The sequence below is a fragment of the Bombyx mori genome, chromosome 21, assembly GCF_030269925.1.
Source record: "Bombyx mori chromosome 21, ASM3026992v2".
Taxonomy (NCBI): domain Eukaryota; kingdom Metazoa; phylum Arthropoda; class Insecta; order Lepidoptera; family Bombycidae; genus Bombyx; species Bombyx mori.
This window is the reverse complement of record NC_085127.1, coordinates 1,566,827-1,589,679: the sequence shown is the minus strand read 5'-3', so window position 1 is coordinate 1,589,679 and position 22,853 is coordinate 1,566,827. Positions and strand designations below refer to the sequence as shown.

At 39.4% G+C, this 22,853-nt stretch overlaps 1 protein-coding gene and 1 non-coding gene across 3 annotated transcripts in view; one reads left to right on the top strand and one right to left on the bottom strand.

Moving 5' to 3' along the window:
- Positions 1-22,853, top strand: part of LOC101737814 (bumetanide-sensitive sodium-(potassium)-chloride cotransporter) — a 51,935-nt gene that overhangs the window by 8,443 nt on the left and 20,639 nt on the right. For both annotated transcript variants that reach the window (XM_062674608.1, XM_012689778.4), the window contains exons 2-9: positions 7,085-7,194; positions 8,951-9,065; positions 14,891-15,050; positions 15,758-15,853; positions 16,875-17,044; positions 18,001-18,193; positions 19,126-19,265; positions 20,330-20,527. In XM_062674608.1, coding sequence (XP_062530592.1) covers positions 7,085-7,194; positions 8,951-9,065; positions 14,891-15,050; positions 15,758-15,853; positions 16,875-17,044; positions 18,001-18,193; positions 19,126-19,265; positions 20,330-20,527 — 1,182 coding nt within the window. The remainder of the gene's footprint in view (positions 1-7,084; positions 7,195-8,950; positions 9,066-14,890; positions 15,051-15,757; positions 15,854-16,874; positions 17,045-18,000; positions 18,194-19,125; positions 19,266-20,329; positions 20,528-22,853) is intronic.
- Mir3274 (microRNA mir-3274) lies at positions 4,104-4,207 on the bottom strand. Its single transcript, NR_107559.1, has one exon. It is a non-coding gene; the product is annotated as a microRNA mir-3274 (primary transcript).

Genomic DNA, 22,853 nt, shown 5'->3' with positions numbered 1-22,853 from the left:
TGAAGTTGTGAATCTAGAAGTGAACATTTTAAGGTTATTTTGGGTTTATTTGGCGTCTGAGCCTTACGATAAAATGTAAAATGAAAGGACTGTGAGTAAATTCGATTCTATGCGGCGTATTTGTTAAATTATATACTAATAACATAAACCATATATCTAAAGTGGTGGCTAGGTGGTGTGATGACCTTCAAAGAGTAGCGGAAATAGGTAGATGAGGAGAGACCGGGTTCATTGGTGTGGCTTGGGAGAGGCCTATGTCTAGTAGTGGACGATTGTGGGCTGATGATGATAGTATACAAAAAAGTATATAATAATTGTTGAAGATTATTTTTTGTACTCGGTTTTTTTATTGCCTTTGTGGGCAGACGAGCATACGGCCCACCTGATGGTAAGTGGCCTGACGTCAGCAATGCCAGGGGCAGAGCCAAGCCGCTGCCTACCATTAAGTAATCTCCGCAAGCCTCGTTTGAAGAAGGACAAGTCATAGTGCTCGGAAAACACGGGGAGTTTATTCCAAAACCGGATAGTACGTGGCAAAAAAGATTTTCAAACCGCTTGACTGTTTGGCGGCAAAAGTAGGCGAGGTAAGACCTGTTTCTGTTGGCTCACCACGCCTGTGGGTAAAAAGTAGGTGTAAAGCAAGCAAAGAAGTAAGCTATGCTTATTAAAAGTAGTTAATTAGAAAACGTTAAAACCTTTGAGAGCACTATGCGTACTTTCCAAAGCAATTTCCCTTCTTTACCAGTCTGATAATAAAGGACTATAAATAGCACTAGAGTCATTCACTAATACGTTAAAGACTCGTGGGCTTCTTGACTAAATATAGTCTGGCATCGCTCTACGTAAATTTAAACCTAAACTGAACGTAATAGGAGGAAATGTCGGATGTCAACTTCTGTGTCGAGATAATGGACCTCTGGCGATGCGCAAGACAGTTTATGTACTTACCACCCTTCCTTTTTAGGATTCGTTGTAACGTTGCGGTCTCTGAGGAGGATGTGTTTGTTTTTGTAAATTGTTCTATAGCCAAGTTCACGGCTAATGCTGTATCGGTGTAACGATGTGTTTTTACAGACAGATATGCAGGCAAGTCTGCTTATGTTTGATGGCGATTGGAGTCCGTTGACGTAGCGAAAATATTGCCGCCCCTCATGTTGAGCCTAACTCCTAATAGTATTGTTGTAATTCGTCAATCTTACCCTTCAGATGGGAAAGCAGAATTACTTTGCGTCAGTATTAGCTAGGATGTTGTATCCAGCCACACAGACCTACAACGTGCTCTGCCATCAGCAAAATTATGGGGCTTGTAATACGCGCGACAGGAATAATCTGAATTCATTTTACGATCCTGTCTTATTTCTACTCCGAAGCGACCGCTTCCTATGACAATGCGTTCCGGTTTGGCGGTTCCGGCTGACGTTTTGTTGCATTCTCGCATATACATACACAATAAACAAATAACAACAAAAATATGAATCATGTGGTTAATACGGATAAGCAAAGGAATGTGATAGCAGTAGCTGACCGTGTCAACTGATGAATAGCCGGATAAACAAACGACCTACTACGTACCAGGGTAGGAACGTGCAGCACCAAACGTACTTGATCACGATTGATTACTTAACAGCTTGATTACAAAGCCTTAAATTACTAAAGAGGCCCCGATAACTAGAGGCCCCAATAATTTAGAGAACCTGATGGTAGTTGGTCAGGTTGACGGGAGAAAATCACGCGGACGCTCACCTACCTGCTGATCTGATCTGGTAAAGACGCTCACCGACCTGCCAATAACCGAGGCTATAAAGACCGCCGAGGACAGAAAGACGTGGGGAAGCATTGTGCATCGAGTGGTCCACATTTCAAATTAGACACGACCTTCAGCAATGAAGAGACCGACTCAGAAGAAGAAGAAATTACTAAAATACTTTAATTGCGTCGCGGTTATCGATATTTGTAATTTGAATGCAACTTCGACGCCCTTTTCTTGAGTGTCGCTACTGTTACACGTGTGCGGTTGGCTAAACTGTGTCACACTTGTTTTGAACAGGTCGGCATGGTCGAAGGTTTTGTTTTAGGGTACCGTAACAAGGTTTTGTTGGTAAAGTAAATATTGCTCAATTAAATGGTGAAATTAAAAAAAAAACGTACTTCACATGTAATTTTGTTTTAATTGCCTTCGAAGACAGAAAGGCGGCAAACCTGATGATTTGTGGTCACCGACGCGTATGGATTTCAGTAATGCCAGAGGCGCAGCCAAATCGTTGTCTGTCGCTGTGTTTTCTTGTTTGAGAATATGCAAATATGCTATGACATAGCACATCGTGGATCAGGTGGGCATCAGGAAACACCGTGTCCCTAATGCCCCTATCGAAGTATACCTATATAGTGAACTCTGTTACGGGGGCGAGTGTAATTGGCGAAATTCCTTGGAGATTTTTTTCCACCTATTCAATTATCAGGTGTCACAATAGTTATTTTCCTCCCTCTCTCTTATTAGAGATTTTTTTATTGCTTAGATAGGTGGACGAGCCCACCTAGTGTTAAGTGGTTGCTAGAACCCATAGATATCTACAACGTAAATACCTTTACCGATCTTGAGACGTGACGTCTAAGATCCGAGTTTTTACAGTTTTGCGGCTGCCACACAGTTAAAACCGGAACGCATTACTGCTTCACGGCAGAAGGAGGCAGGGTGGATGGTGGTTCCTACCCATGCGGACTCACAATACGTTCTACCCCCAGTAGACCTATGCCAATGCCTCACTATTCCATTCTTCTAAAATCCATCAATTCATTTTTTTCTCTGGTTTCGCCTATCCTCGTTGTTTCTATTTCATTTCATTACCACCTTTTCATGACTTGTCAATAAATTAACACTAATTTCAAAAATAGTTGTTAGTCGGTGATAATTGTTGCTACGATTCGGCCGTGTTGCCGAGCAAAACTAAGGAGGTAAAATTCGTTATTACTAAAATTGTAACACGCTGTATGTAGGTACGAAGAGCGTTTTATCCTTGAAACATTTTCTATCGATTGATTTATTATGGTTTCCTTTGGCAATGTTCTCATTGTAACTCCAACGTAGATTGTACGATACAAACTGATCGAAATTACAGGAAAACAAAATCCGTACGGCGAAGGTATTGTTATTTATTAAAACTAGTGGACCCCTGGTAGTCGAAATTCGACTATAATTAATTCAAATTATAAGTTTGTACACTATTATGATTCTATTGTCAAAGACTGTTATTATACTTCTATAATCACAGATTTCGCCAAGATTACACTTATAAAGACAAACATGATTGTTCTACAGATCGTTCACCGTAAGTTGTCCCCTGCCGTGATGTTGGCACTATTACTTGTCACTTTTGTCAATCTGTTGTTGTCAGATTGTCTGTTGTGACGTGTGCATTTAGTTTTTGTGTTAATATTTAATATCCTTCAAATTAATCATGCCAAAGCCATTTAAAAGCAGTGCAAGAGAGATTGTGTTGAAGGTTCGTGCCTTTTGTGAGAGAGAAAAGGCAAACCAAGCCCCGTTAATTAGACTCGATCAAGTGCCGCCGCAATGACAGGTTAGTAAAATGGGGATACAAGCTTTAGACACAATGCCTTTAGTATGGGTAATAAGAATTTACTGACAAAGAATTAAAATAAAAAAGTACACATCTCAGTGAATTTAATTTATTTCGATAATATGTCATTACTTGAGTTTATATAAATATTAAATTTTATAAAAGGATACAAATTTTATGTGTCTATTTCAGGCATGTCGGAGAAAACCGTGAGTAGAATAACTAAAGAAGGTGAAGTTGCTGCCTCTACGTCTCAAAAACTCAAGTCCCCTGGAAAACACCGTCAAAAACGTAAAACGGTGGATCTTGATGATTTCGATTTATGCGCATTAAGAAATAAAATCCATGAAATGTATACTGTCAGAATAGTTGTTCCTACCTTGAATAAATTACTTATTGAATTAAGGAATGATATAAACTTTGGTGGAGCTCGAACTACTTTGTGGAAAATTTTAAAACGAATCGGATTTCAATACAATAAGTGTGGTTCGAAGCGGAAAATTTTAATGGAAAGACACGACATAGTTGCATGGAGACGCAAGTATATCGATACTATGAAGCAAAATCGTGTAGAAGGTTGGCCAATAGTTTTCTTAGATGAAATATACATTCACGCATCATATGCAGTGCAAAAATGTTGGCAAAAAGGTGACGAGGACGGAGTACTAACAAGTGATTCTCCTGGAACACGATGGATTATTGTTAATGCAGGTGGAGAAATGGGGTTCATTTCTAATGCTCAATTAATTTTTAAATCACAGAGTAAATCAGGGGACTACCATGACGATATGAATAGAACAAATTTTATGAAATGGCTTTCAGAGAAACTTATACCCAATTTGCCTCCAAATTCGTTAGTCGTTATGGATAATGCTCCCTATCATACAGTACAAGTGAATAAAGCACCTACTATGAGTTCCTCAAAAGTCCAAATGCAAGAATGGATTACAAATAAGGAATTATCTTATTTACCGACAATGTTGAAAGCAGAGCTTTATCAAATTATAAAAGAGCACAAAGAGGCGCCCATTTATGAGGCTGACCAATTATTGATAAGTCATGGCCATAAAGTGGTTAGGTTGCCCCCCTATCACTGTGACTTAAATGTTATTGAGTTTATGTGGAGTCTTTTAAAGAGACGAGTAGCTAGCAATAATGTCGGCCAAGAAGCTGGTAATATCGTGAAGTTAACTGAAGAAGCTTTTTCATCGATAACTCCTCAGGATTGGCAAAAACAGTGTGAACACATAAAACATTTAGAAGACAAATTTTATGAACGTGATGGCTGCATGGATAATATTACGGATAAATTCATAATTGAACTAGGAAACGACAGCAGCACAGATTCGGATACGTCAGACGACGCTTATGCATGTGACAGTGATATGTCTGGAATCGTTTCTTTCGACCATAGTTACTGTCAGTAAAAATGTAATAAATAAATAATTTCAAATTTAAATTGTGTCATAATTTACAACCTTCCTAGTCTTTTAGCTATATATTATCTAGACATATAATAAAAATAAGCCAGGTCGATATCTGTACTTTGAAGATATTGAAGAAAAACTAATATAGAGGGTCTTTATTAGAGCAACAGAAGACGTTTTCTTTATTGATTTAATGTATCTTTTATGCATTATTTAAAAAAAAATTAGCATTGTGCACTTCTTCTCTATATTCTTTATAAGTGTGGAAAATTTCATACTCCTCCGTCCGCGCAATTTTCGTAAAAAGGGATACAAAGTTCTTGCTTCACGTATTAATATATAGATTAATAAAGACAAACATGATTGTTCTATTCTCAATTTGACTACAGACTATAAGCAATAAGAAAAGTTTGACAGTAAACAAATAGTATGCATGCGCGTGTGTTTCAAATATATGGTAGTGTGTGTAATGGTTTTATTTATTGATTTAGGGTGGATTCGACCAAACTTAAATTTAAACTCGAGTAACTATACGAGGAATAACCTATTCCATGATTTTAATCTCGAGTAAATTCATAGTCGTTTTTCCACGTATACTTGCGCTAGGAATAACAATACGCGAATAGCAGAGTGAATGGTGAACAAAAATAAAATCCGGCAAATAAATGTTGTTGTTCAACGGCATAGTGTAAGAGCATACAAATCGTCAACTCGATTTTGCCGTATTTTAGTGTGAAAAAGTAGCTGTTGTGTAAGATATCCAGCTGTCAAACGCATTATTTTTATTTCTTGTTTGTTTGAGGGAATTGTCAAGTTTTGTCGTGTGGTTTTATCTTTTTTCGTTTAAACGTTGCATTCAGACTATTAATAATCATTTAGTGCATTGCGTTGACTTGAAATTAAAACAGAATAAATATTTATGAAATGACAGAAATCAGATGTTGGACTGACAGACGCCATTACTTTATTCTAGGAATAGCTCCGTTATTCCGTGCGAAACGGCGGTATAGTAACAATTCCCGAATAGGCCCACTATTCTTAGAATTGTAGTTGGTAAAACGTAAAATTGATTTACTCTCGATTAACTGACGAGTTATTCTAAGAATAAGATTTACTCTTGTTTGGTCGAATCGACCCTTAATAATGTATTTTTATGCATAATCAAAAACAATATTAACTGCAATCCTTCTCTATATTCTCTAAAAGAGTGGGAAATTTCTTGCTCCTCCTTCCTCGCAATTTTTGTAAAAAGGGGTACAAAGTTTTTGCTTCACGTATTAATATTATTATTCTCGAGTATACGAATGATCTTGATTAAAGAAAAAAAAAAAAAGTATTTATTTCATTAATATTATTATTCTCGAGTATACGAATGATCTTGATTAAAGAAAAAAAAAAAAGTATTTATTTCGGTTTTCGCGAAACGTTGATATAATTAAAAATACTTTACCGTTTTAATATAGTGTTTTTTTAAGGCGTATTTTCAATTAAAAATAATTAATTCAGTTCGCTCAATGATCAAAGTTCACCCTGCGCTATATTTTTATATAGCTTTTGTTATTGTTAATTTGACACTGACTCGGTGTTGCTAACTATTAGCGCCCCTGACTGTTGTGTCGAGGGTCGTGGGTTCGATTCCCACATCGACCAAACATTTTGTGATGAACTGGTTTGTTTGTTCTTTTTCTAGGTGGCTATTATGGATATACCTATATATTTAAACATATGTATTTATGGATGTTTATCAGTCTCTGGTACCAATTACACAGTATATCCGTAAATCCTGAATTGGGACCGGATGACTGTGTTTTATTTGTTCCCAGTTATTATTATTATTTAATAATTAATAACAAGGCGCTCTACCACCAGTAAAACCGCTAATTATATTTTTTGCAAGCTTAACTTAACTTATACGTTAGTATTTAATTAGAGAGAATACCTTTGGATAGGTTCGAGTTTTGGAAGAGCCGCATTGTTCCTACGAATTTACCAGTATTGATGTCCTTACGACTACGAGGATTCTTTGTTAATACATTTTGTACGTTAATACATTATGTTACTGTATTAATTTGTTCACAGATGGGATACAATAAAGAAGAGGACGAGGGCACGGATGACTCCGATCCGTCGGCTATGGACAGCGACGATCCACTTACCGTATCCGATACGAAGTACGGGAAAAGTTTTAGGTATGTCATTAAGTTTTGAGTAAGTCGACGTGGCATAGCTCTAGGCAGGATGGTACTTGGTGGATGGTGAAATAAGTTTTGCCAGCTGCCTCAACGTAGTAACTATACTGAGACCTTACAACTTTATATCTCAAGGTGGTTGGCGCATTTACTTTGTAGATGTCTATGGGCTCCAGTAACCACTTAAAATCAGGTGGGCTGTGAGCTCGTCCACTCTTATAAGCAATAAAAAAAAAAAAAAAAGTAAGAGATATGACTTTGCGCCTTTTGCTATCTAAAAGTAATATTCTATAATATATTTAATTTAGATGTGTGAACGTGCTCATGACCCATTTGATGTTAAGCGGTTACCGAGGACCACAGACATCACGAGGTGAATGCCGTCTACCTTGATATTGAGTTTTGTAGGTACGTCTTTATTCTGTGATAGTTATTCAATTATTATTTTTTAGGATTTGATTTTTCCTACACTTTGTTATTCTTCGATCGTGGAAGCTATTTGTTAATATGAGTTAAAAAAAAGGGGTTTCATCATTTAGGGAAATTGGTAGCTGTTTGTAGGATTTCAACACCGCTATAGTTTCGCTCGATGCGAATATATCAGACGTTTTATCCTTTTAGCCACGACACGTACACGTGTATTTAAACATTAAAAATAATTAAAAATTATAATTATATGCAATTAACCTGTTTAATAATAAAACATTATAATTATATAAATTATATAAAAGATAAATCGTTTAAGTCTGTTCATTTAATTTGAATAATTGTCTTTACAATCGCACCGCCCGCCGCCGGAGTAGAGTTCATCCATACTACCTGGAGCCACTGCGGTCATCCATAGTGCGTTTTCAGAGATCTTTTTTGCCACGTACCATCCGGCTATGGAATGAGCTCCCCTCCACGGTGTTTCCCAAGCGCTATGACATGTCCTTCTTCAAAGGAGGCTTAAACGATAGGCAGCGGCTTGGCTTTGCCCCTGGGGTTGCTGCCCATGGGCGACTCTTTCGCCGGTCTAGTCTTAGGTTATACGTAGTATTTGAGAGCAAGGCTTAAATGATTTGTCGTTGCTGAAACCCATTAAAATACATTATTTTATAAATATACCTTATTATATACCTAACACCTTTCAAAATTTTTCTAATGTAATACGTACTTAACAGATGTTCACGATTGACTTCCACGGTGAAGGAATAACAACGTGTAATAAAAATCAAACCCGCAAAATTATAATTTGCGTAATTACTGGTGCTACGTAGGACTTCTTGTGAGTCCGTGCGGGTAGGTATCACCACCCTGCCTATTTCTGCCGTGAAGCAGCAATTTCGGTTTGAAGGATGGGGCAGCCGTTGTAACTATACTTGAGACCTTAGAACTTAAAACTCAAGGTGCGGGGCGCATTTACGTTGTTGATGTCGATGGGCTCCAGTTATCACTTTACATCAAGTGGGCTGTGAGCTCGCCACCCATATAAGCAATCAAAAAAAATTTTAATGACATAAATTAGATCTCTCACAAGCACTCCCTTAGAATTGCAATTTGATTTTACTTTAATTTCATTACGCTTAGACAGATAGATACGGCTTCACGACTCTTTCATATTTAGCAGTTAATGAAACCCATAGGCGTCATATTGTGAATACTACCACAACTTAATTTTAGTTTAAAACGTATATTTTAATGCATCTAAGCTATTTTACAAAAAAAAACAAATAAAAAATGAACCCTCATTATTGTTCAAAATATTTTCTTGCAGACATTTTACACGTGAAGCTCTACCTAGATTGGACAATTACAGAAATGTTTTGTCTATACATGCCGCCCATCGACCAACTTTAGATGAGCTTCACAACGCTTCATTGTCTAGGAAGGTAAGGGGACGGTATTATTTGATTTCGTTTACCAGCCAGTACGAAATTTAAATTTTTCTGGAAATTTCGTGGTTTTTTGTTACCTAATGTCCGTGAAATTTTAATTGACAGGAAAATGTTAAACGTCCGTTAACGATCTTTTTTTAAATATATTTAATTAGTCATATTAAATTACCAGTATTTAATTATTAATTAAGATGCTTAATCGTGCTACGCTTGACTGCCATACTTTTTTTTCAGAATAAAAAAAAAACATTAAAATTGAATTAATATTTCTCATGCTTATATGTTCGAAACATTTTTTTTGTCTGTTGTAAATACATAATAGTTAATTACCTTAAACTACCTTACATCGTTTTGATAAATAACTCTGGAGCTTTAGCTTTGCTGAACTCCTGAAATCTGCGATGTCCTTGAGAATCGGTAATAATCTGTGATAAGGCAGGCTCGTCTGTGTGCTGAGGTAACAAGAAGATCCCAAGAACCTTTCAGATGATAGGACTACACTATAAGAACGTTAATGCCGTCACCCATATTGAGACATGAGTTCTAAGTCTCAGTTCTATAGTACCTACAAGGGATGCCCTTATCAAAGGCGGGAGAAGCAACGAATTCCCTTGACCTGATACCGAAACGAACGATTCGACAAGAATGAATTCTAACCGTGTTATATTGCGAGCAATAATAATAAAAAACTGTTACTTTTTAAGCTATTGCATAGCTTTTATCGCGGGCTTTGAGCGTGGCGACCGAATCAAGAAAATCCGTAACGAAAATAAAACCTAACACCCCCTACTGCGTCTACCATGTAGCTCGCGTTCAACACATTCACACGTTGCGCTTGTGTAGTGTTTGTGAATAAGCGCGCGGCGTGACGTTGCACTGGATGAGCATCATGAAAAGTCTGCTCATCTCTCTCTGGCGCGGTCTAGCTTATGAGTGTGAAGGGGACAGTTAATGTTTTGCTTTTCTTAATGTTTATAAATATAGCGTGGTCTTATTTTATTATTGTTTTAATATTGAATTATTATTGTCTGATTATAATTGCATACGTTGATAAAAAATGCTATGCAATCGCTTTACCGCGGCAGTCCCCGAGTGTTTTTTTTTCCCTACCTAATCGCTGGTAACTTAAGAGGCTATTCCAGCTATGCTCGGACTGATAAGACAGCTCACGGGTTCAACCTGAGAGAATTGCCAACACTAGCCCTAGCAAGCGCAGTGCTTCGCTGAATCTACTATCGGATCGGAATAGCGACTCACTGAGAAGATCCGGTGGGTATGTTGTTTTCAGCACTGGTTCCAACGTGCCCTCCAATCAGTGTTAACTCGACAATAGTAATTCTAATTAACCATCAAACGTCATTTAGTGACAATGGCTCGGTTATTAAACGTTGTTTAATTGTTACCGACTGTGATTTAAGGTTAATACTCTTAGTTAATTAAATTACACGTACGTAGGTTTATCTTTGTGCATCTATAGTGGACGCCGCAACCTTGAACTAAGATCAAGTGGTCTTCATAAAGCGCATTTGAACTATGCCCTTAACTACTCGATTGTTGTATTCCGTATGTGATTGTTTTGAATTATCCTTATGAGGGTAGTAATAATTTTACAAATGAATTTTTTTTCAATCGGTACAGATGCGTCACACTAAACACAACGTCGTTGATGTTCGAACACTGTTTTCTCTTTGAAGAATCTCTGGAATCTGTAATGATATTCCTGTCAATATTATCATCTCAGTCTGTCCACTGTCCACTGCTGAACATAGGACTCTTCAACTGATCTCCAGTGCGGCCGGTCCAATGCCACCTGCATCCAAACGTGACCCAGCGATTCTCACCAGGTCGTCGGTCTATTTGGTAGGTGGCCGTCCCACACTGCGCTTGCCAGTACGTGGTCTCCACTCGAGGATCTTTCTGTCCCATCAGTGGTCCGATCTTCGCGCTATTTTCATGGAAATCTTCCCTATGTAGTTTCTAACGTGCTACGTCAGATTGTCTACACCGAATGGCGAATGGATTATTAATAAATCCGGTGTCTTCTAATTTTTGGCAATAGATTCCTTCTGTTATCTTCAATTCTATCTTTTACTTTTATCTATATGTGAGTGTTCAATGTGAAGTTCTAAAAAAATTGGTACTCAATGATTTTGCTTCTAGAGAACTAGGGAACGAATTACCCCTTCCTAATTGTGAAACATTGACATGCTTCGCATAAGACGACATGTGACCTCGCACATACAGTATTTACCAATTAATCGATGCGTATTCCCGTGTAGGTACTTCGGACCTTACCCATTCGACAAGGTTGACGTTAAGTAATGGCTTATTACGGAATATTCCCGACTTGGCGCTCGTTCATTATATTGATTGTGTAAAAAGAATAGGACATATCATGATTATCTGGATATTCTATCATGGAAGACTTGTTTCAGTTTATAAGCTTTGATTCTAATCCAATCATATCATTGGTAAAGTGAAAACGGCTGCACGGTTCGTGATGCGACTTTGATGCAGGCAGAAACCAATTGATTGATTATCTGGATTTGAGGTCGTCGTGGCCTAAAGGATAAGACGTCTGGTGCCTTCACGTTGAGCGATGCACTGGTGTTCGAATCCCAGGCGGGTATAAATTTTTCTAATGAAATACGTACTCAACAAATGTTCACGATTGACTTCCACGGTGAAATAATAGTATCGTGTAATAAAAATGAACCCAAGTTGCGTAATTACTGCTGGTAGGAGGTTTTAGTGGGTTCGCACGGGTAGGTACCACCACCCTGCCTATTTCTGCCGTGAAGCAGTAATGCGTTTCGGTTTTAAGGGTGGGGCAGCCGTTGTAACTATACTTGAGACCTTAGAACTTATATCTCAAGGTGGGTGGCACATTTACGTTGTAGATGTTTATGGGCTCCAGTAACCACTTAACATCAGGTGGGCTGTGAGCTCGTCTACCCATATAAGTAATATATATATATTTTTTAATTCTTTGAGCAACTCTGAACTCAATTAGCAGGAGTAACGCAGAAAATCGTGTAGCACGTATTTTTTGTCTTAAGACATTCAGACTTCATACACGAGATTAAAATTTTTCACGGAACTACTGGACGCTACTATTTTGAATGATGATTAATCTTCAGAAAACAAATGAAAAAAAAATGGTGACAGTAATTGTTGGAATAATGAAATAATGATATTGCGTCGTATTGAAGACGACTCCGGCTACGGCAATCAAAAATTGCTTAATTAAGCACATTATATATTTTTTGCTAAATGCAATTTATATTTTATATTATTATTGTAATAAAATAAAAAAATATTTTTTTCGATCTTTTAGTAGACAATTTGATGTTAGAGGAAGTCTGAAAGTGGCACCTGTGACAGAGAAGCTGAAAAGTGCGCGTTTGGGATGGTATGGACATGTGATGAGACGAAAGGAAAATGAGGTTGGTAAGAGAATGTTACTATGAATGTGGAAGGATATAGAGGAAGAGGTAGACCTAAGAAGAAATTGATGGATTGCGTGAAAGACCATATGTGTAAGAAGGGAGTGAGCGAAGAAATGGTATATGATAGAAGAGTATGGAGGGAGAAAACATGTTTCGCCGACCCCAGGTGACTGGGAGAAGGGCAGGGTAATGATGAGTAGACAATTTGATAAAATTACTTTATTGTGAGATGGTGTGTTCTTATTGCATATGAAGCATGAGTGTATCGTCTGGCAGTGAGTGGTCAATGTGGTCATCTTACTCTTCGAGATCCATACAATGTCGGAGGCTAGATAAACCGCTGGCTACCATTTAGGACTTATCAAACCAACTTTGGAGAAGATCACAGAGCAAAGAAATTCTTGTTGATACTTTATTATAGAGACGGATGACACGTGATAAAAACGTGGAAATTGAACGTGGATAAATACAGTGGTCCCATCGGAAGAATTAAACTTTTTAAATCGTGTTCATGGGCATACACGCTTATGACCCATGTGATGATGAGTTGTCACCCTCGCTCGTGGTTATTAACAATGCTAGGGGCTGAGTCAAGATGAGTTAAGAATACCGATAAGACTTTGTTCTCATGTCGCATTGGGGAGGGTAGTCTTCACTATACATGGTTGGTAGGGTATGGCCTAACGCCACATAGGAAATGACATGGTGTTTTTTTTATTGCTTAAAAGGTTGAACGAGCTCACGGCTCACCTGGTGCTAAGTGATTATCGGAGCCCATAGACATCAGCAACATTAATGGTACCCAGCTTGAGACGTGAAATTTAAGTTTCAGTTTTAGAGTACTGTATACTGCCCCACCCTTTGAGATCGGAAAACGTTAAAATTTTTTGCGTTCCTTTGAGTTACATAATTTTTATGAATACAATAATTGAACACATGAGTGGATGAAGGGGTTAAGTACAATTTTTAAGATTTTTTAAGATGTGCCTAAAAACCATATTAGATCTTAAAACTTCGGGATTTTTAGAAACATTTTTTATAATAGAAATTGCATATGATGAAGGAATTATGTACGAAGAAAAAGCACAAATAACAAAAGTTTGTTGCCCGTTTTCTCAAAATTAACAAATTGTGGCATATACTTAGTCTGGCCATAAATACTGTTACAATTAAAAATGAAAATAAATTCTATTGCAAATAACATTTATTACTTTTACAGTGTGTTAGTTTAATACATAGATATAAAACAATTTAAAGTATAAAAAGCTTATTAGAAGTGGTCTCCATTGGCTGCAATACAGTCCTTTAAACGTTGAGGTCAGTTATCAATAGAAGCACGCACTCTTTCCATGGGAAAAATTTTCACTGCCAATCGTACGGATTATTTTAGGAACTCCAAATTATCATGGCGTTTAGAGCAAGCCGTACTCTCTAAAACTGACCATAAATCATAATCCAGCGGATTAAGATCGGGACTAGACGACGGCCAGTTTTCAGCTCTGATGAAGTCCGAAACGTTCGTTTCCAACCAAGACTGCGTAGACCGAGCTTTATGACCTGCCGCCGAGTCTTGCTGGAAGGACCATTCTTAATTATTGAACATGGTGTTGTTAAGGAGCTTCACTACCTTCTCAAGAATGGTATCTTGATACACTTGTGCCGATGTTTTGATACCTTTTTCACAAAAGTATGGCTCAGTCACTCTTTCATAGCTAATACCCCACCAAACCATCACTGAAGTCGGATAGTGCCCACGTTGCACTCTGTCGACTAATTGGGAAGCTTCCTTAGAGCTATGAGCATAAATACGGTCATTTTGTTTGTTAAAATGTTGCTCAATTGTAAAAAATTTCTTATCCGTAAACAAAATTTTTCTATGACCTCCCTTTGTGTACCGCTTCAGTAGTTGTTTCGATTTTACCACCCTATTCTCTTTTAAATTATCAGTTAAGAAATTACCAGTACGTCTCTTATAGGTTGCAAGTCCTAAGTCATCTTTTAAAATACGCGACATGGTTATAGGTGCTATCTTCATCTCCCGAGATAAAATATTTTGCTTTCGGACAGGATTTCTTCGAATTCTTTCCCTTACTGCTTTGATCACCTTTTTCGTACGAACATTACGTGGACGGCCAGATCTTTTTCTGTCACAAACAGAGGAGGTCTCATTGCACCTATTAATAGCCCGGTACATAAACATTTTAGTAATAACAAGCGTATGGAAAGTTTTAAAAATTGCATTTGGCTCCATACCTACTTTGTGTAATGCAATCACAGCGATTCGGTTCTCTTTATCACCCCACTCATGTCTTCAATAATGAACAAGGAAATTTAGTCTACCATTAAAAATAATATTCGTTTTGTTCCCAGTCCGGACATACTTTAGAGAAAGACGTGGAGTCTCCGACTGTGACGTCATCGAATTTAAAGTTCGGATGGATCAAGGGCGTGCTAATGCGGTGCCTCCTGAACATATGGGGCGTGATGCTGTTCTTGAGGCTATCTTGGGTCGTGGGACAAGCTGGAGTCGGTTCGTATTTAACATATTGTTTCGCATGTTTAAGGTTAACAAGTTAACCACTAGTTTAATAATTATTAATTTAAATTATAAGTTTGAACATTATATCGTTCTATTGTCAAAGATTTTGCTTCTATAATCAAAGATTTCGCCAAAGCTACACTATAGTATAGACAAATAAGTTTAATTATATCTACGATCCGCGAAAACCGAAAAAACTAATATTCTTCGTCGCTTTCTTCATTACTGAAGGTCGTATCCTTGAAACTTGACCGTGGCCTTCCTTGTCAACTGTTTCCATCTTGTCATATGTGGAACTCCTTCTTGCCATGAAAATAACAAGTCTCAAACTTTCGACTCGTTTATGTTTTTTTTTTATTGCTTAGATGAGTGGACGATCTCACAGCCCACCTGATGTTAAGTGGTTACTGGAGCCCATAGACATTCACAACGTAAATGCGCCACCCACCTTGAGATACAAGTTCTAAGGTCTCAAGTATAGTTACAACGGCTGCCCCATCCTTCAAACCGAAACGCATTACTGCTTCACGGCAGAAATAGGCAGGGTGGTTGTACCTACCCGCGCGGACTCACAAGAGGTCCTACCACCAGTAATGTTATGTGGTTGCGACCCTCAGCAGTGAGGGAATGATGATGAAGAAGACACTCATTGTGGCGTTTGGCTGTAAAGTGTGATGTATTTGCTTGTCTTCCGACAGCGCAGTCTGTTCTCTTGATCCTCACGACATCAGTGGTGACCACTATAACGGCCCTGTCAATGTCAGCGATCTGTACCAATGGTGTTATTAAAGGGGGTAAGCTGACATTTTATATATCATATTAGTATTGGACTTTTTTGCGGGAACGCGAGGAGTGAAGTTGTGTGATTTGTTTTATTTTGTCTATTCAGTGTTTCTTCGGGTTTAAATGTGTAATAATGGTGGTTTATTAACCGTTTAATATCTGTGAAAGTGCACAAATGTGGGAAAATGAAACAAAGCCGCTGGACGTAACTTCTCGGGATCCTCCAAAAAGTCCACTGAAAAAATCTTAGTAAATTACCACCGTTTTACTGAGATTAGATTTCATCTCATATCATCTCATTTAATTTCATTCCAGTTGATTAATGTCTGAAATTAATCATTTTCATTTCATTTCACTCCATGATATCATTTTTCATGGAATTAAGAATATACATTAAAATAAGACATTACTTAAAGGTCTCAGTTACCAGGTCATAAAATCTCTTAAAAAATATATAATAATATATTAGTATTATTGTTTATTTATCAAAATAAAGTTTGGCCTAGTAAAACTATAGCACAAAGTGAGTTGCTCTATAAAGAGAAACAACATTTAAAGCCATCACTTCACCAGTTTTTGTGTTTTTTTATATTTCAAACATTCAAAAATGTTTTAATATTTCTAATGTTCCTTCTTCTAATGTTTCAATATTCAAATTATGATTTACGTCACGTTTATAACATATTAACCTCTTTTAAGATTTATCTCATAAATCATATAGAGGCTAAATTTTTTTTTTTTTTTGCTTAGATAGGTGGCCGAGCTCACAGCCCACCTGGTTATTTATTATTATTTATTAAAAAAATATAGTTACAACGGTTGCCCCACCCTCCAAATCGAAACGCATTACTGCTTCACGGCAGAAATAAGCGGGGTGGTGGTTGGTACCTACCCATGCGGACTCAGAAGAGGTCCTACCACACCACACACACCTTTTCTAAATTCTCACCTCTCTTTCTGGCAATGCATCCAAAGAACTCGAAACTCCTCCATACAATTAAGTATGTTAAAATACGGGTTTTATTTTCCCAGGTGGCACATATTACATGATATCTCGCTCATTGGGCCCAGAGTTCGGTGGTTCTATAGGTCTCATATTCTCCGTGGCTAATGCGGTGGCGTGCGCCATGTACATTGTCGGCTTCGGGGAAGCTCTGATGTCTCTCATACCAGAATCTGCTTATATGGTCAGCAAAAGTTGGGTAAGTTCAAATTAACTAGTTCTATGTCACTGGCTATTGATATTAATAGCGTCTGATTGTTAATTATTTATATCTGGAGAAAAGTCGTAATGCGCAATGTAACACATATTAAAGTTAACGATGCGGTAATGGATTGAATTTAATTAAAAGACAGAAATCAATTAATTCGACTGTTATGAATTTAAAAAAGATGTGTGTCGTCGTGGGACACCGGATAGGAACGAAGTTCCTTATTATAAAAATATTAATTTTAAGTTCTATTCGAGATATAAAAAAATAATTATTAGGGTATACATTTTTTATTATGATTTTTTTATTGATAAAAAAACTACTTTACAAAGTTATCAACTTTATTTTATTCTCAATGATTTGTAAAAATATATATAATAATAATATACAAAGAAATAGCTATTAATATAACTTTTCCCGGGATTATCCTGCGCCAGTCCTATCTATCCTTGGCTGCGCGGATTGCGTCGTGGCTTGAGGTGTTCAGAGTAGAGCATTTTTTTTTTTGCTTGGGTGGGTAGACGATCTCACAGCCCACCTGGTGTTAAGTGGTTACTGGAGCCCATAGACATCTACAACTATACATTAGACACTGTATAGCCATCATACTAAGACTATACATAAATTATAAAAATCTTACGTTACGGACGTTTTTTCCCGGTTAAGGTACCCCTCCGCATCGTCCCATAAGGAACTTCGTTCAAAAATAATTTGAAAAAAAAAAGGTTTGGCAAGCGTCTGTATTTGGTGCCGAAGCCAAGAGAGGCTTTGGAAATAACGACGAAGGGATAATCTTCCACGGAGCGGGGGATTTTGCTCGGTAGACCGACGCGACGGTCTGAATGTTGCTGTTAGGAACTTGTAGCGATGTAGCGCTATAGATAGCGCAGCCCGTTTTTCTTTCCAATACGCAGCAGTAACGTCGCACGAAAACAAATGTTTTCCAGGATCAAGCAATATACGGGTGCATAACGGTGGTAGTGTTGACCGGTATCGTGATAGTCGGGATGGAGTGGGAGGCCAAAGCACAGATAGTGCTGCTCATCATTCTGCTGGTGGCCATCGCGGACTTCTGCGTCGGCTCTATCATTGGCCCAAAGAGCGACGAGGAGGCCGCCCGTGGCTTCGTCGGATATAGCAGTGAGTAAACGTGTCTCACACTAGGGGTTCCACGAAGTCCTTCATGCGGCCAATGATCGGCGCTGGAGGGACATTGCAAGAAGTAAAATCTTGTCAAAATATGATGGTCACGGCCCTCAGCAGTGAGGAAACGACGCTAGGAGGAGGGAAACGTGTCCTATGGTTTTGGGGAAAATACTCTAATCTGAAAATACTCGAGGAGTGTCGGTAAGCCCGCGTGTCAGCATCTTTGTCTTGGGTCTTTATGATGTGAGGTTTTCCGGTGTGAAGACTCGATGAGCCATTATACAATATTTCTCTAAGGTGGCTTTCAGTAGTAATATCTATGAGCTCCGGTAGCCATTTTATACCGAATGAATCGTGAGTTCGTTTAGTAAGGCAATTTAAAAATAGAGTAGTAAGGTAGGCAGTAGAATCGAGTCTGATCTCATCTCTCCTCATCGACTGATTAAACGCCATCTTTTTAAAAAATTACAAAACTATTTTCTTTTAAGTATAGGCCGCCGCGTATTATAAGGTTCACTAGAGCCTACACCGAATACCACAGGTGATGGAACTGCTAACTCATCACTAGGTAGTACCAAAAATCATCAAAATTATATTCTTTTTTGCTTAGCATAAACTTCTTCGTTGGTGATGTTTGGTTGAATGCAGTCATCGACACATTTTTTTTTTCGGGCCTGGGCTGAACCTCCTGCGAGGTCCCCGCGCCTAGGGGGCGCGCGGGGTATGTGGGACTCAACGATCTGCAGATGTTGAGAGCAGACCACGGGCCCAAGGAACAATCATGGACCCCTAACTTTTGTACTAATTCACTGCGGGCTTGCGACCTTTTGAATGCCCTAAAACAATGAGTATTGATTGCCAATTAACATTTATTCATTCAAAAAACATTTATTCATTTACAATCATGTTCGTATACTTGTCTACAGTGGAGGTGCTGTGGCAGAACATGGGCCCCGACTACAGATATTACGAGGGCGTCCATCACAACTTCTTCTCGGTATTCTCCATATTCTTCCCGGCCGCTACCGGGATATTAGCCGGCGCCAACATTTCGGGAGATTTGAAGGTATGACGGGATAGGAGAGAGAGAGAGATAGAGAAAATACACTTTATTACACACCAAAACACAATTAACATTAGAAAACAGTCAAGAAGCAGATACATTTGTATAATACTAGGTCTTATCGCCAAATGCGATATTTTATTTTAACAAAATATATTATTGATCTTAGTACGGAGAGTCTTTAAATATTGAATATCGAAGGTTGAGCGGGCTTGGGAATGTTCACCGAGACTCATGAGTTCGGGGGATGTTTCATTGTTTGCACTAAATCAGTAGCATATTTATTGTGCCTTTGTGGTCTGATCCTTCGTTTACTAAACCGTTTCCTGTTTTCCCGGAATATCTAGATGCGTAGTTATCCTCACGGCGCTGGTCATAATGAAACATCACACGCCGATGTGGACATTTCTTAATTCAAAGGCTGTATCTCTCACGTGTGACTCATATCTCACGTGTGACTCAAGGGTTTTAGCAGATCTATAGTTCGAATTGAAATGCTTTCTAGCCTTTATAAATAGAATGCTGGTGTCTACCAGATATCTTGCATTTTTTAATTTCCCTTGTAGGCAGATGAGCATACGGCGTACCTGATGGTTGAGTGGGTACCGTAGTCCCATGGACTTCAGTATTGCCAGGGGCAGGGCCAAGTCGCTGCCTACAGTAAAGACCGAAAGGGGATGATAACGTTTGTTCGCAGAAAAACTAAATTACGAGTATGACATTAAGATATTTATGGGAGGGAATGTACACGTGTTCTATTACTTCGAGCGCGAGTATTCGTGGTGGTGGTACTTTTACTGGTGGTAGGACCTCTTGCGAGTCCGCACGGGTAGGTACCACCACCCCGCCTATTTTTGCCGTGAAGCAGTAATGCGTTTCGGTTTGAAGGGTGGGGCAGCTGTTGTAACTATACTTGAGAACTTAGAACTTGTATCTCAAGGTGGAAGGCGCATTTACGTTGTAGATGTTTATGTGCTCCAGTAACCACTTAACACCAGGTGGGCTGTGAGTTCGTCGACCCATGCAGCGGAATCCTCTCTGATCACGACGCGTGGTTGTAATTCCAGGACCCTCAGAAGTCGATTCCGAAGGGCACGCTGCTCGCCATCCTGCTGACGACGCTGTCGTACCTGCTGATAGCGGTGGTGTCGGGCTGGTCGGTGCTGCGGGACGCGTCGGGGGACGTGGCCGACCTGGCCGCCGGCTCGCTGGCCGCCTGCGTCCATAACGGTACCTGCGCGTACGGTCTGCAGAACGACTACCATGTGAGCACATCCGCCATGAGGGGCCGCGGGACACGCCCGGGGTAGATGATTGCCATTATATATGACGGCGCCAGGAATGGCTGAGCGACAGTTCCGTCATCACTCGTATTCGGTTGAACCCGGTGTATTGCAATAATTGCAATAAAAGTTAATAAAACCGACAGACCGACTTGACTGCCCGAGACAGACTGAGACGACTGTCCACGCACCGCCATTTTATACTCGGGTGTTACGGCGTCTACCCTACATTCTTGTGATATTTATCAAAAACACATTTTATCATTTAAAATAATAATCAAAACAGTGTCTTAATATTACTAAAGTCGACATATAAATTATTGGAGTTTACTCCTTTAGAATCGATTTACATATATAGGCCCGGGGTATGAAAATTATGGGGACCAAAATCGTACTAGCATGTCACACGAAATGCGTTATGCGCCTGATTGCGCATGTCACACGAAATGCGCGCCGGGCTGCTGCGCCGGCAGTCCGCCACAAAGCCTCGTACTGATCGCGCGTTTCTCTCATTATTGTATTTTCATATATTTGTTAGTCGTTTGTTTTGTGTCTCGTTAATTTGTTAATAATCTGTAGTGTATCGTGTTGTCGTAATATAGAACTATTTCTCGTATTGTTTCGTTTAATTTTTTATATCCAGTAAACTCCAGTCGTGCGTCGGAGCGGACACACACACTTTTTTTTTTTATTAATATTTATGCTTTACCAATACTTATTTATTTATCCAGTTATTTGTGTTCATAAACGTTAAACATATTCTGAACATTTTGACATCAAAACAGTGTCTGCTAATTATTAAATATTGTAGAATAACAGTTTCATCTTACTAGTAATAAATAAATAATAACATAGAATAAACTAAACTATCTATTACCATGCCCATTATTGCCAATAGTTTTTTTTTTTTTTTTTTTTTTTTTATGATTGAAAGTTTACTGGTGGCCCGAAGGCCTTTCCAGTTTCACCAGGACAGGTGGGCGAGCAAAGGCTCAGCCAAGAGGGGTGGGATTTGCTAACAACTGCCCGAGCGCCTCCGAAGGAGACCTAACAACTCAAGAGCAATTGTTTCGCGAATGAATCTACTACCGGATCGGAATCGCGACCCGCTGAGAAGATCCGGCGAGAAACTCAGCGGGCTGATGCATGGGTTAGGTTGCACGTCGACCTCTTTGTCGAGTTCGACGAGTACGGTTACCGGGGTCCCTAAGCCTGCCCCTAGTATTAGAGCTGAAGGCATCTAATGCAAAGGTTATTGGATCTGATGGATCCGTAAGGACGTGTCTAGGGCGTCGACGGTGACTGGCTCCTGCATGATCAGGATTCGGGGAGTAGTCAGCGGCGGCAACGATAAGGCGATTATCATGACGCATAGCCTTATCGAAGTATCGTTCCGACGCTGACTTCATGTATTTCCGAATTGATTCGAGGCCCAGGTCGTCGTGTAGGTCAACGTTCCTCACGAACCACGGAGCCCCGACAGCTAACCTGCAAAAGCGGGATTGTAGGGATTGGAGGGTGTCTATGTGTGTGCGGGCCGCGTGAGCGAACACCACACTCGCGTAAGTCATGACGGGCCTTATGCAAGTTTTGTAAAGTGTCACCTTGTTCCGAAGGGACATTTTACTCCGCTTACAGATCATGGGGTAGAGTCTACCGAGAATAAACGCGGCACGGTCACGGACTGATTTTATATGCGGGCGGAATGTCATCGATGCATCCAGGGTAACGCCCAGGTACTTGACCTTCCTGGCCCAGGGTATGGGTTGTCTAAAGAGAGTAATCGGGGGTGTGAGATTCCTCCTCCTAATCCGGGAGGAAATCCGTGTGGAGCTTCCCCTCTGAAATAGCACCGCAGTACTTTTCGCTGGGTTGATGTCTATGCGCCATTTTCGGAACCACTGTCCTAGGGCTAGGGCTGCGCTCTGAAGCTTCTTCGCGATTAGGGACTTATTTCTACTAGAATAGTAAACAGTCGTGTCGTCGGCGAATAAAGCTAAATGGGTCGGCGGCGACCGGGGAATATCGTTGACGAATAAGCTAAATAGGAGGGGTGAGAGGACAGAGCCTTGCGGGACTCCAGCTGTGAGAGGTCGTGGGGAGGAGCGGGTTCCCTCGACTCGATATCGAAAAGAGCGGTTCGACAAGAAGTCCCGTATGATGAGCACGAGACTATCCGGCACGCCCATGTTGAATAGTTTGAAAATCAAACCATTGTGCCAGACTTTGTCGAACGCTTTTGCGACGTCGAAGAAGAGAGCTCCCGTGTATAACGGTTTTGGTCGATTAAGCCCCACAAGAATGTGCT